This window comes from Gopherus flavomarginatus, chromosome 3, assembly GCF_025201925.1.
Source record: "Gopherus flavomarginatus isolate rGopFla2 chromosome 3, rGopFla2.mat.asm, whole genome shotgun sequence".
In the NCBI taxonomy this organism is placed as follows: Eukaryota; Metazoa; Chordata; order Testudines; family Testudinidae; genus Gopherus; species Gopherus flavomarginatus.
The window spans coordinates 157,055,012-157,070,196 of record NC_066619.1 but is presented as its reverse complement, the minus strand read 5'-3'; the positions used below and the strand labels follow the sequence as shown (position 1 = coordinate 157,070,196).

Sequence of the window (15,185 nt, the reverse complement as noted above, 5' to 3'; positions counted from 1 at the left end):
ACATGCATTTCCCCACAATGCAGAGAAGGGGAAAAAGACTGCATGACGTAATGTTGCTTCAAACACTAAGTTAGGGCAAAGATTAAGGGGTTTGATTATAGTCTTTAAGGTTGGGATTTTCAACGAAACCTAATAGAATAGAATTAGGTACCCAACCCCCAATTCAGTGTGTTCACGAGACTGTCTCTCTCCCCATGTATTACTACAAGAACTGAGCTCATGTGAGGTGTTTGAGCTAACAATACCCTCCTTCAGGTTGTTCTGCAAGCTACATCTGTTTGCTCTTGAGGAGAAGGGAATGTTTGTGTGTGTGTGAGGGGTGCAGAATTCTGGGAGCAGAATAGGGGAGATTGGTGTTGGAAGGGTGCCTTTGAGCTGGGAAAAGGTCACGGGTGGTGCTTTTCTGGTTTGATATTTACAGGTGTTGCCTATGTCTAGGAGCCTTGTTTCGTGACGATTCTAATAAAATAATTAAATATTTATGTCTTTGTAATGAGTTAAGAGGTTTTGAGGTAGGTGTAATTATAAAAGTGAATAAATAAAGAAATAAACATTACCAAGCATTATAGATACACATGCAAAGAAGAATACATCTCTAAAACTTCAGTTGCTTGCATTGTTTAGTTTCTGATGTGTTTTTATTTTCCAGTAGCTCAGCTGAAAATATTAGAACCTGAATATATAACTGAACTTTCAGTTACTAGGGTTGAAGATGGCATTCTGTCATGGAGGCATTTTTTTCTTACTGTCATGTATGTCTTGGACTGCCAATACCATATTGAACAAATCAGCTAACTTCCAGAAAGTACAGAATATGAAGAAATACTGTGAGAAAGTTTTACTGCCATAAGGAAACACAACAGTTTGGTAGGAAGGAAAAAGTTGGCAGAAGGGGAAGGCCAAGAAGGGGCGAAAAAAAAAGAATCAAGAAGTATTCCAGGCTCACATGCAGATTTTAAAAGTGAAGTACATAGGAAAATCAAGCAACTGAAAACAGTTTGAATCTTTCACCCATAAATCTTAGGATGCAGTAAAATTTGTGATCGCAGGCATCCTTGCAGTCTACTTGCCAAATCCAGGAGTTCCCAATCCTTGCTCAGTCAAAACTCCTATTCATCTCAATGGGAATTTTGCCCATGAAAAGACTGCAGGATTTGTCTTAAGAATTGTAGAGGGTTGAGAGAGCTAAAAATGTCACTTAAACAAATTTCTGCCGTCACTGGAGATAAAAAAAACAAATTTTTTTTAGTTGGTATATTATAGCTCAGGTTCTCAAACTTTAAAAATCTCGCGTGTTATATTTAAAACTCAGAAGCATGTGGAGGGCCATCTTCAGAACTTTGCTAATATTTTTTTGTGTTGCTATACTTTAAACCAACCTGCATATCTCCAGTGTGTGGCCCTTACTGAGACATGCATCACCGTTTAAGAACTGCTGCTGTAGTGTTCCGGCCTGTGGGTGAATCCCTGGCCCCAGTGAAGTCAATGGAAGTTCTGTTAATGACTTCAGTGGATCCAGGATGTCACCTTATATTAGAGTATTAAACCAGTCCAACAGCTTGACTACTTGAAGATTCTGTTGGCGACGTCTATTATATTTAAAAACCAACCATTCAACATTTCACAAGAGGCCTAGCATAAATTTCTCATTTAGATATGTCACTGTTTGAAATCGATGGTGAACGCTTCAAACATTAATATGGGCATCAAGTTCACCTCATGATATTATAGCCCAGTATCTTAGCTAGTCAGAAGTCAGCCACCATCTCATTTCAATAGAAGTCCCCTCAGTTTTGTAACTGTCTGTGTAAGAAGCCAAAGCCAATCTTAGGGTGATGAGTGAAACAGATTGACTCACTCCTGAACACTGGGGATGTTGACTTGATCTCTGCTGACTGGCCTCTGATCCTGAGTTAGGTTGATTGGGCTCTCTCTTATTAAAATTTTGTCATTGATAAACACTGTCACTAGGGACTCAGCTGACATGCCAAAATAAATTAAGATGTACTTCATTTCCCCCCCAAAATAGTAAGACTAGCTGTAATTATATAGTGCTGTATGTAATAAAAATGCTGTACGAAAATGAGCTAATTAATCTGCACAACCTCCCCGGTGAGGTAGGTATGGTAAATGTTGTTATCCCTGTTTTATTGCTGGTGGATAAACTGATGCTGAGAGGTGAAAATGGTTCTCCCAAGGTCACACACCACAGCTTTGAATAGAATTTAGGGCATTGTGAGATTTACTTCATTAATGCTTGGGAAATGCTTTGAGGCCAACGGATGGTATACACGGTAAAAGGGAAAAGCATTCGTGAATAGTAATTATTTTAATTACTACTACCAAAAAGTTCAGTAAATGTTGAAGGGGCAAATTGTCTGTTACACTCATGAAACGTAACAGAAATTAATGCCGTTTCATGGGTGTGTAAATAAGCAAAATTTGGCCTGGAGTCTGTATGTTTTAAGCACATCACTGCGTAACTCGTGCTTTAAATAGGCGAACAAAGCAAAGGGAAAAAATGAAACACAGTGTTATGGATGGATAATCTTTTCTCTTTGCATTTGTGCTCAGTTAAAAATTCACAAGTCAAAAAGGGCTTCGCTGTGCTGAGGGTAAATGCGAGCACTTATAGGTTGAATTCTTCTCTCAGTTACATCTGTGCAACCCCACTAGGATTACAAGGCTGGAAAAGGACCTGATCCAAGTTATTGAAGTCAACGGAAAGACTCACATTAACTTCAAGTGGGTTTTGGGTCAGCATAGTGGAGAGCAAAATTTGACCTTTTATTTGAATGTCATAGCTGGCATTTAGGATGGGCAAACTTCAAAAGGTTCAGGGGGTTAGTTCAGATAAACATCCAGAGTTTCTCTGATCACCTGTCAGGAACCTGGGCCAGTTTCAACAAAGCACTAAACAAACGCTTAACTTCAAGCATGTGCCTACTCAGCAGAATTTAGGATGATATCTTGTCAGACTGAGGTCTATGGGTATTTTGTTGCTTACTTCACTTGTGCTTAAATTTAATCACATGCTTAACTGATAAGTCAGGGGTTTGGGTCTATACATTTATCCAAATCTTAACCAAATTCATATGTGATTTTGAAATCGTGCTTGGAAATCCTCATAGGCTTTCTCATGAAACTCCTAGTGTTTTCTCTGGTTTGGATCAGAAATACTGTAAGTATTTCAGTAGTTTTTTTCCTAGACTTGTCTAGAATTATGATGTATAGGGGCAAAGTGCAGAACTAAAAGTGTAGAAAATTGGAAAGGGACAAGAAAAAAATTATGCAGACTTTTCACTCACATCTATTTAGAATGATGCATAATATAAAGAAAGATATTGGGGATTTTTCTTTCATAGCACAGACCATTTAAAAATAAATAAATTGAGCAGTAGAAGCAACCTAATACCTTTTTACTAAAATCTGAAACAGAAACCAGCTGAGACAAATTAGTTAAGAGTTTCAAATTCAATATTGACTAAAATGCTTGTGCCAGAATAAAAAAATTATGATATCTATGAAGAGCAGTATAAATGATTAATCATTTTAGTTCAAGGAGATCTATATTTCAGAACATACATGCATATTGTGAGCTTTCTGAATAATGAAACAGAGACGTTTGAGTCTTTTCTTTTTAATATTCATCATATATCATTTTCATCTAGGATTAATTTGAAAAATGTAAACTATTTAATATTTATAGAACTGTAATATTGATGTGCTATTATAGAAAGTCGTGGCCACTTATAAACAGCCAGCATTGTTAGCCTGCTGGTTGCATATTACTAGATATTTTTTTTTTATTGAACAGGGTTTACAGTATTATTTTTATTACTATTTGTAAAAATAAAACCCTAAAAAAGTATGATTGAGGATGAGTTAATATTTTATAATTAGATAGGTCTTTTTTACCAAGGATATCAAAACTTGTCTTCAAATATGAACTCCTGTGAGGTAGTTAACTATTTAATATGCCCATTTTACTGTTGGGTAAACTGAGACACAAAAGCTGGAGTGCGAATTACCAAACTTTGGTTACTAGAGTTAGACAGCTAAATCTATATCCTAATTGAATGGCTAAAAATACTGGCAAATTGTAAGGGGTCAGGACTATCTGTAAACAGTAATACAACATGTTAGCTTTAGAGATGTCCACATCTTGTATCTTGTTCTCCTGGTCTACCACACTTCCTGCTCTATTTTAATGGAATCTGACCGGTGCAAGATTCTTACTTAATGTGTATATGCTCATATATATTTGTTTGCCTTTTTTTTTTAATTTCCAGGACACTAGAAGTTTTGGTCAGTTTGAATGAAGGACAATCTTTGATCTCCAGCTCATTAATAATTACAGCTTCGGAATGTGTAAGTCAATGACTGACAGCATTTCATGTAGATGTTGAAATTGTGTGACTTACCATTTTATCCTTGCGGAACTTTTTGGGTGGGAGAATCTCTAATCAGAGAAGAGCTGCGTTAGCCTATTAATAATGTGTGAAAAGGAATAGCTGTGAAACCCTACCTAAGCACAGGTGCATATATCTTCTAAATCATTAACTGTTGCGAAACGCATGTTTATGTTTTCATTTAATTTCTGTGCACACAAGCAAGCTTCGCTAATTGGATGTGCTTAATGAAACGATTGGTATTTGGCAGATTTTTCTGCAGTTATAGTATGTGAAATGACTCATGTATTATTTCCCATTAAGGTGGCAGACAACTATATTAGCTAGCATTCCAATCTACATAGGGTTGCCAACTTTCTAATTGCTGAAAACTGGACACTCCTGCCCTGCCTCTTCCCCTAGGCCCCTCCCCTGCCCCGCCTCTTCCAGGAGTCCATATGCCCTGTCCCCTGCTCTTTCCCCAAGGCCCCACCTCCTGCCCCGCTTCTTCCCCTCGAGGCCCTGCCCTCTGCTCACTCTCCGCTCCTAGGAAGTTGGTGTGATTGAGCAAGATAGTGCTGATTCTTAGATGAGACTTAGAGCAGCATGAGAGGTTTAAAAGAAGTTTGTTCTTTGTCTTTTGGAAAAGGTTTTTCTCATACTTCATTTCTCTCTACAACAAAAGTCCACAGAAAAATCATGTAGAGAAACCCTCTAGCCTTGGGAGCATTCATTAAATGGCTCACCTGTTATGTAGGTAGGCTTTTCACACACACCGTCTCAGGGGCTTTTTTATTTTTAAAAGAGAAAACTGATTGCATGCTCAAATGAAACAAACCCAGCTCTGGCCTACACTGGGGGCGGGATCAATCTAAATTATGCAACTTCAGCTATGTGAATAATGTAGTTGAAGTTGACGTACTTAGATCGACTTACCGTGGTGTCTTCATCGCAGTGAGTCAACTGCTGCTGCTCCCCTGTCGACTCTGCCTGCACCTCTCATGGCAGTGGAGTACAGGAGTTGACGGGACAGCGCTCAGGGATCAATTTATGGCATCTAGTCTAGATGTGATAAATTGATCCCCGCTGGATTGATCTCTGCCCACCGATCCAGCAGGTAGTGAAGACATACCCCTAATGAACAGATTCAGTGTGGTATTATACAAATAAATATTGACATTTACCCAATGTGCATCTATTTGCAATTGTGTCCTGATACTTAATGCTTGTCTATATTAGAAAAGTTGTACAGTCTTAAGTAAATTAATTTGAAGTCTGTATAGTTAAATAGGTGATCTCCCCTAATGTAGATGCACTTAAACCCATTTAATCCTTGTTTAACGTGTACTAGTAAATTACTAAATTAAACTAAGCTAATTTAAGTGAGAGTCGAACAGGTTTAAGTGCATCTCCAGTAAGTGAGAAGTACCACCAGCACTAATATGAAAAACAAAGTTTAAAAATCTTCCTATAACTTGGTTAAAACCCCATCCCACCTCTTTTCTATGAGTTATTAGATACCAAATGGTACAGAACTGTGAGTCTTTTCTTGTGGTGAGGGCGAATGAGAAGTTCCACCAACTTAGAAAAAGAAAGTTTCAGCTGTATAAACAAGAATGCCTTGTTAAAACATATCCCAAAATAATGCCAAACAAACCTGGCAGCATTTGTCATTCTGCTATAAAATGCAGCAAACCATTTGCCAAGCTGCTGCTAGCTAGCCGCCCCATTTTCCATAGTCCTAATCATCTTGTTTCTGTTTTAGAATCTCTAAATTTGGGACTAATTTTTTTTTTGGCTTCTGGCATATTATGCACAGAAAGATTTGTTTTGTAGAAATTAAGTCTTTTTAGGTGTCTAAATAGTTCTTTGAAAAGCTGGCAAGTAACTTTTGGCTGGTTAAGAAAGTGTTTTATTTTAAATCCGTCTTATTTTTAAAATTGCCGCTAGAATGAGGATCTGGGAATATTATTTGAATAGAAATGTTCTAATCCACACTCTTAAGAACTCACAAAGAAGTAGCCTTGCCCAAAGATGTGAGTGGCCAGTAACTGGCAGTCAGGGGTTATGGGATTCTAGAGGCACTAACTCACATGGAGGGGGAATGAGGTGAGGGAGCACTTGGGTTTTGGGAGAGCAATAAGTGTCATTGAGGAGGTGTAGGGGATACGGAGGGAGCAGTAACTGGCATTGATGAGGTCTGGGAGGAGGACTAACTGGAACTGATGGGGCATGCTGTGCTAGGACACTAAGTGGCAGAGAGGGGGTGCTAGAGTTGGGAGACCACTAACTGGCAGCAAGGGGGGGTGCACAGTGTGTCTGTGTGGTGGGGAGAGGCGGTAAGAGGCATCGGGGGGGCGTACTGTGTGTGTGTGTGTGTATGAGAGAGAGAGAGAGAGAGGCGGTTATGGGCAGCAGGGGGGCATGTGCTCTGTGTGTGTGGGAAGAAGCAGTAATGGGTGGGGGTCAGTCTCCGGCCCCCTCCTCCTGCCCCCACCCCTGGCAGCAGCAGTGCTGATACCTACCTCTCCACTGGAGCCAGATCTGGAAGCCAGCCAGTGTTCTCCCTCAGCAGCGGGGAGGCTGATCACAGTTGCTCTGGTAAATCTGTACTGACTGGGTACTGCCAGGTCCCCTTTTTGACCGGACTTTCTGGTCAAAAACTGGATACCTGGCAACACTAAGTCTCTGCATGATTCCATGCAAAAGGAATGTTACCATATGCATTAAGCTAAATTTCCAGATAACATACAAAACATCTTTTACACTAATGAGGATAACCAGTTAATCATGCAACACCCGACATAGACTGTCTATAAAGAGCTTCCCTCCTTTTCCATCATGATTGTTTCTGGTTTGCTAACTACTTCAGAAACTGCTGAAGATAGACCCAATCAGAGAGCTATTTGTAGAGGGGAAAGCCAAGGAAATCTCCCTTCCCCTCTGGGCAGTCTCTTTGCTGCCTCTCAGCATTCCCTGGCTTTTCAGCTAAGGGATGTATGTTTTCAATATGTACAGCGCATATATTTTCCCTGTATCTATGTATTATTATATGCTAAACATATTACAACATATTATTTACTACAGTCGGCTGCTGCAACTCTGAGGCCTTTGAATGACTTCCTCCACCCTTTAGGGACCTGCCTTCACTGCAAGTATAGTTGTATTAGAGATGCTAATTAGAATACAATTGTCCACTGAACCAGTTACAGCTTGGTTCCATTTTACAGTGTAGAGGGGTCCATAGTGGTGATATAAAGCCTGAGGTTGTATAGATGGAACCTCAGGACTTAAGCCCAGTTATGGAAGATTGGATATAGACCTGTTCTCATCTACACTACAAATTATAACAATGTTATAATTGGGTCAGGGGAAAACCAAGCTGAAACCAGGTCTCCTGATATAGTTGTATTTATATTGTAGACAGCTTTCATATAGAATAGGGGGTTTCGGAGTCTTTGTGAAAGGATCAAATACTTGCACGAAATGTGTGCACTTTTTAAAACATGCCTATACTGTGGCTTTACTTTCAGGTCGGTAAATATGCATTCTGCTATTCATTGTGCGTGGACATGCCCAGTTCCTATTGAAATCTGTAGCAGTTGTGAGCACACAAAGGGCAGAATTGACCATTTGTATTTGTTAAAGGGAGAGAAAAGGAATATAAAGAATATTCGTGTCATGCAAAATATAAACGAGTTCCCCAGGAACCCGGTCACTCTGTATTTCCAATGACCCCACTTTTTAACCTATCATTTTGTGTGGTTTCCACCAACAGATTGTTGTTCACAGGGAGTTAACCTGGAGAAGCCAAGCTTATTTTTTTCAACCCTTTTAAAATTGTGAATATGGATAATTTTGTGGGGTTGATGTCAGCACCAACTCAGGTTTTAGGATTTGGTGGATGGAGTCTGAATGACACTAGAATTGAGGCAGCTCACCAAACCTAAACCATGCTGAGACACTTAGATGAATCCATTATAAGATCTGTAGCCTATTTCCACCTGATGTCATGATGTTGTATCAATGGATGATGATGCAACATCTTGAATTAATGACAAAAGAATACAGGAGGATGCTCTGTCATGACACCCCATATACTACTCTTCTCTTTTTCTTCATCCTTTCAGAGGAGTGAGTGGGCCATTATATGCTGAAACTATGAATTTACCATGACCACATATAAATCTACACGCCAACAGTGCAAACAAACTTAAAAAAATACAGCATCAACCCAAAAGAAATCATTTTATTCCTCTGCTCCCTTCATGGCAAAACCTTAACCCATTTTGTTTCTCTGTGGTTAAAAGTTTTCAAGTAGCAGGAAGCAGAATAACTACAGACGTGAACTGACAGGAAATCCAGCACTACTTCTGCTCATCCTTTTTCTTTGCAAACCCTCATGTCGTGCATTGTGCAGTGAAGGAAGGGCTATACAAGGAGAACTGTTGTTTCCATAGTAGCAGATGGGCAACTGCATAGAAATGGGTCACTGCGAGAATACTGAGCTGATTCTAATGGCAGAGCAGCTGATGGCTAACCTGGTACAAGAGAGTTAAAAGTTACGGCCTTCCACAGCAAACTGAAGTTGCGGCAGAGAAAACAAACAGAAAAGGTGTTGCAGCGAGGCATGGGCATTATTTACTTCTGATACCATCTTAAATGGTCACCTAACATTTGCACATCATTAGTCATCATTTGAGTAGGGCTTGATTCTCCTCTCATTTACACCAGCATAACTTCACTGACTTCAATACAATGACTCCTACTTTACTCTGGCGTGAGCAGAGAATCAAGCTGTATCCTTTGCCTATTTTTTTTTTTTTGGTCCCCATTTGAAATGTGAACAGGTCTCATTCACACGAAGCACATCAGTGATTTCCCCTTAATGTTGTTCCAAATCAGCATGCTGTGGCGTGCACTATACCCAGGTTTTAGAAGAAGAGTATGCAGAGAATATGGGTTTGGGGCTTTTAGCCTCTGAGCCACATCTGTTCTCCACATCCTCCTTAAAAATAAGGTTAGAGGTGCAGTCTAAGTCTTTGTGAGGGTCACTCGTCACACTCATCATAAAAAACGTATTGACAAAAGCGGCCAAATGGGCTGACAGTTAACTTGAAATAGGCTAAGCGTAATCCCTCTCTGTGTGCCTCTGATAGTGTGGCTCTTTAAGAGCCTCGTGGCCCAATTAGCCTATGCCTAAATGACACCATTTAGGCTTCGGCCATCTTTGCTAGCATGCATTAGCCAAAGCAATGACTTTGTGTGACTCGTAAGACCCTGTGAGACCACCACCCAAAAAATTAGAGTGTTTTGGGGCACTCTGGTCCCCCTGAAAAACCTTCCCTGGGGACCCCAAGACCCAAATCCCTTGAGTCTCACAACAAAGGGAAATAATCCTTTTTCCCTTCCCCCCTCCAGGTGCTCCTGGAGAGATACACAGACACAAGCTCTGTGAACCCAAACAGAGTGAATCTCCCTCTCTGTTCCCAATCCTGGAAACAAAAAGTACTTTCCTATTCCCCCAGAGGGAATGCAAGGTCAGGCTAGCAATCCAACACACAAATCTCCCCTTGATTTCTTCCTCCCACCAATTCCCTGGTGAGTACAGACTCAATTTCCCTGAAGTAAAGAAAAACTCCAACAGGTCTTAAAAGAAAGCTTTATATAACAAGAAAGAAAAATAAGTACAAATGTTCTCTCTGTATTAGATGATACAACACAGGGTCAATTGCTTAAAAGAATATTGAATAAACAGCCTTATTCAAAAAGAATACAAATCAAAGCACTCCAGCACTTATATTCATGCAAATACCAAAGAAAAGAAACCATAGAACTTACTATCTGATCTCTTTGTCCTTACACTTAGAAACAGAAGACTAGAAAGTAGAACTACTTCTCCAAAGCTCAGAGCAAGCAGGCAGCCAGAAACAAAGACCTTAGACACTCAAATCCCTCCACCCAAAGTTGAAAAAATCCGGTTTCCTGATTGGTCCTCTGGTCAGGTGCTTCAGGTGAAAGAGACATTAACCCTTAGCTATCTGTTTATGACAGAGACTATCTAAGTTTAAAGGTCTCAGTGGAGTATCTGTCTATTGAGAGACAAGGGGTGAGGTAGTACCTTTCATTGAACCAACAGTCATGGCTCCATAAAATTCCACATGTCCCTTTGGGTTAGGAGGAAACTTCTAGTTATCCCATAACTGTCTACACTAGGCTCCTTTGCATCTTCCTCTGCAGCAACTGGTATTTGCCACTGTCAGTGCCATGATGCTGAACTTGATAGACCACCAGTCACATCCAGTCTGGCAGTTCTTACGTTTTTTTCCCTGCAAGATGAGCATTCAGACTTCAAGACTATAATTCAATCTTTATTTTTAGAATACTAAACGCCATGGTATAGGAGCCCTGTGCATAGGGCCCTACCAAATTCACGGCCATGAAAAAAAAGTTACGGACCATGAAATCTGATCTCCCCCTGTGAAATCTGGTCTTTTCTGTGCTTTTACCCTATACTGTACAGATTTCACAGGGGGAGACCAGCATTTCTCAAATTGGGGATCCTGACCCAAAAGGGAGTTGCAGGGTTATTTTAGGGGGGTTGCAATATTGCCACCCTTACTTCTGTGCTGCCATCAAAGCTGGGTGGCCAGAGGGCAGTAGCTGTTGGCCGGGTGCCCAGCTGTGAAGGCAGTACCCTGCCAGCAGCAGCACAGAAGTAAGGGTGGCAATACCATATCATACCACACTTACTTCTGTGCTGCTGCCTTCAGAGCTGGGCAGTCAGAGAGTAGTGGCTGCTGACTGAGGGTCCAGCTTTGCAGGCAGCAGCGCAGACGTAAGGGTGGCAATACCATACCATGCCACCCTCACTTCTGCACTGCTGCTGGTGGTGGCCCTGCCTTCAGAGCTGGGTTCCTAGCCAGCAGCCACCGCTGTCCAGCTTCCCAGTTCTGAAGGCAGCACTGCCTCCAGTACCAGTGCAGAAGTAAGGGTGGCAGTACCGCAAACCTCACTACAATAACTTCATTACCCCCCACAGCTCCTTTTTGGGTCAGGACCCCTACAATCACAACACTGTGAAATTGCAGATTTAAATAGCTAAAATCATGACATTTAAGATTTTAAAGATCTTATGACCATGAAATTGACCAAAATGGACTATGAATTTGGTAGGGCCCTACCTATACACCCCTTCTGGGACTCTACTTCCTATTCTCTTTCCTATCAATAGTTGCAGACTGAATTGATGAGCTGGCAAGCAGCTTTCCTTAGGCAGCTCTTAATGTAATCCTTTAAAGTCATTAGCTACTGAATGCCTGGTGTACCTGTGCTGGCGACCTTTCCCCCACCCCGTCCATATTAAGCCTGATTCTCCTCTCACCAGTTTCAGATCAGTATAACTCCATTGACTTCGTGGAGTTACTCCTGGAGTAAGTGAGAGTAGAATCGGACCCATTATCTTCCAAGTGCGATTTGTGCAGTGATGGCACACAGTGGTCTGGAACACAGGTCCATAAAATCGCACAGGTACATGCAGTTTCAATGGTTTTTTTTTTTTTTACAGTTCAAAGTTTTGTGGCCTATCATATTCTATACTGATGCTGTGTCCAGTCCTTTAAAATAGCCTACGCACCTGAGTTTCTTCAAAACCAAGAATACGTAAGGAACTGGAGAACATATACATTACCTTTTAATCTCCCTTCTGCCCTGTTTTGTAGTTGATACACATCATTCATTTTATCATACAGCTTCTTTAAAGCAGCCTGGTTTACCAGATACTTTCCTCGGCTCACAGAAGAGGAGGGAACTAAACATACAAGGTGTCGGAGGAGCTAACTAGGGGTGAATGTGGCCCAGAATGGGCCTGATACTAGAGACTTCATAAAGAGTTTTATCTGAGTAAGATCTGCAGAAAGAGGATCCGGCAAGTAGGAATCCTCTGTATGTGAACCAATATGTAACTGTTTTAGGGCGGGAGGAAGAGATGGAAAAACATTTATTAATGAGATAGAAATTGTTAACATCATCCAGTGACTGTCTTTTCCCTTCTTGTTTCTCCATAGTCGAATGGCATAGCTGCCCTTATTGCCATTCTTGTGCTGTTACTTTTGGTGGCTATTGGTCTTTTATGGTGGTTCTGGCCTCTTTGTTGCAAAGTGGTAAGTAAAAAAACGTAAATGGCTAATTTGGATATATGACCTATAACTGTCACCAAACTCTTGTTGGGAAATATAGATCATTTTTCATATATGTTTCTTGAAAGCAGGTAGTAGAGCAGTACAATGGCTGTATAGAATGGATTAAGTACAAGAGTTTATATAATATATGAGACATAGGTTTGAGATATCTTTATCATTGGTATATTGTAAGCCACAGAAGAGGTCAGTTTAATAACAGTGAAGTAGCTCTGTTCTTTAAAGCACTTGCTGCTTTGACAGAAACCTAAGCACCGATGAACCAGGATTGGAAGACTGGTGTCTCTCGTTTGGCTTTTACCCAAACGCCATATTTCTGTAAAATCTTTCATAAAAGCTTTTTCTCTATTATTTGAAAGTTGCAGGCTATAATGGTGTGCAGATATTTTTCTGAAATCAAGGACTATTTTAAAAAGCACTAGCACTAAAATTGATATTTGTAGTCCATTATTGACTCTCCAGTTACAAATCCTTTATTCTCTTATTAATCCCTTGCAGAAAAATGAAATTATCATCTGTCTATATGACATCTACTTTCATCTGAATAATGAACATTTTTTATCCTTCTAGCAGCAGTCAACAATGGTGCTTCAATTCCCCTCCCACCTCTCTGCCCTCCCACACACATGCATGACAGGAGTTTGAGATTGCCACCTCATCAAAATTCACCAATTTCTTCCAGCCTGGCACTGTATTCCGTCTACCCAGACTTGTCTCAGGGGCATTCTCATGGGGGTTAGGGCAGTGAAATATCATCCCTCTTCCCAAATGCTCCGAGGCTGTTACTGAAGCACTGAGGTTGCAGTTGTTTCCACTGCTAACTGGAAGCAGGTTGTGAGGATGAGAGGGCCTCAAAACTGGGATGGAGGTACGGGACCTCAGCCTTCTGCAGATCCCCCATGTTCTGTGGTTTCCGAGAGCAGAGCCAATGGTCATTCTCTAATGGGAAAATCCCGCTCCTGTCCCACCCTTCACAGGATTTTCCCAAGACGTCTCCGGGAGGATATCTTTCAGTCATGTTCTTTAGACTGATAGATGTTAAGGTCAGAAGAGACCAATGTGGTCATCTGCTCTGACCTTCTGCACCTTGCAGGCCACAGAACCTTACCTCCCCATTCCTGTAATAGACCCCTAACCTCTGGCTGAGTTACTGAAAACCTCAAATCACAGTTTAAAGAGAATTCACCATTTACACTAGTTTAAAGCTACAAGTGACCCATGCCCTATGCTGCTGAGGAAGGTGAAATACCCCCAGGGTCTCTGCCAGTCTGACCAGAGTGTGGTTTTAGAGCCTAGTGCTACAATAGTGCTGAGTTCTGAACACTCAATGAACTTCTTATCAAATAGTGACACTTCAATAGTTTTTGGTTTGACAGCCATGTCCTTACATTAGAGAGACAAGGCGGGTGAGGTAACATCTTTTATTGGCCCAGCTTCTGTCCTGAGAGATAAGCTTTCAAGCTTACACAGAGCTCTGCTTCAGGTCTGGGAAATGTACTCAAAGTGTCACAGCTTAACACAAGATGGATGGTTTAGCATAGGTTGTTAACACATATTTTGAGGGGCCATTCAAAGTGAGGTGTCCCATTAATAACTCTTCAGTCCTAGGGGGCGGGGAGGGAGAAAAAAAGATGTGTGTGTTTGTTGGGGAGGGTGGTTAACTGGGTTACAGATTGTTGTAATAAGCCATAAATCCAGTGTTTCTATTCAGTCCTATTGAGCTCCAAGGCTCATTTTTTGAAGATGTTGTGCAGGTTTCCTTTGAGAATGAGGAAAGAGAGGTCAGATACAGAGTGATCTCGTTATGAAAAGTGTTCGCCAACAGATGATATGGTGTTTTTATCTTTTATCATTTTTCTGTGTGAGTTCATACAAAAGCATAGTGATTGTCTGGTTTCACCTACACAGTGGTCATTGGGGCATTTAGTGCACTGGATGAGATATGCCACATGACAGGCATGTGTAGTACCCATGTATCTTGAAAAGTGTGTTGTGGGGGATGTTGATCATCATAGCAGTGGAGATATGTGTACAGGTTTCGCATCTGTTGTTCTAGCAGGGTCTGGTGCAGTTCTGAGTTGGTGTGTCCTGGTCTACGGGAAGCTTGCTTCTGATAATGAGCTTGAGAGACTGAGGGGTGGTGGGCTGTTTGAAGTCCAGAATAGAGGGTTCAGGGAAGATTTCTTCAGGATGTAGTCCCCATCTGATATGGGTTTTAGTTGTTTGATACCTCACATGGATTCCAGTGTGGAGGATGAAGTTGTAGAGTTTCTCTCTGGAGTTGTTTGAGGAAGAATTTTGATGATATCCTTAAATTCCGGGGTAAATTGTAGTGTGTGGTGTGTCTTGAGTTCTTTATAGTGGGTGATGTGAAACAGTTGTCTATTGGCCTTGACAACATAGTCATCATGGTTGAGGACTATGATTGTGTCCCCTTGAACTGTCACAAAAAAACAAGACAAAAACACCATATCAACTCTGGGTAAACACTTTTCATAAAGTGATCACTCTATATCTGACCTCTCAGTCCTCATCCTCAAAGAAGACCTACACAACTCCTTCAAAAGATGAGCCTGGGAGCTTAAATTCTTAACTT

At 41.0% G+C, this 15,185-nt stretch overlaps 1 protein-coding gene across 2 annotated transcripts in view; it reads left to right on the top strand.

Annotated features, from left to right (window-relative positions):
- Nucleotides 1–15,185, top strand: part of ANTXR2 (ANTXR cell adhesion molecule 2) — a 168,541-nt gene that overhangs the window by 74,228 nt on the left and 79,128 nt on the right. The window contains exons 11-12 of one of the 2 annotated variants that reach the window (XM_050945161.1): nucleotides 4,293–4,371; nucleotides 12,458–12,553. In XM_050945161.1, coding sequence (XP_050801118.1) covers nucleotides 4,293–4,371; nucleotides 12,458–12,553 — 175 coding nt within the window. The remainder of the gene's footprint in view (nucleotides 1–4,292; nucleotides 4,372–12,457; nucleotides 12,554–15,185) is intronic. The other variant, XM_050945162.1, reaches the window with a different exon arrangement.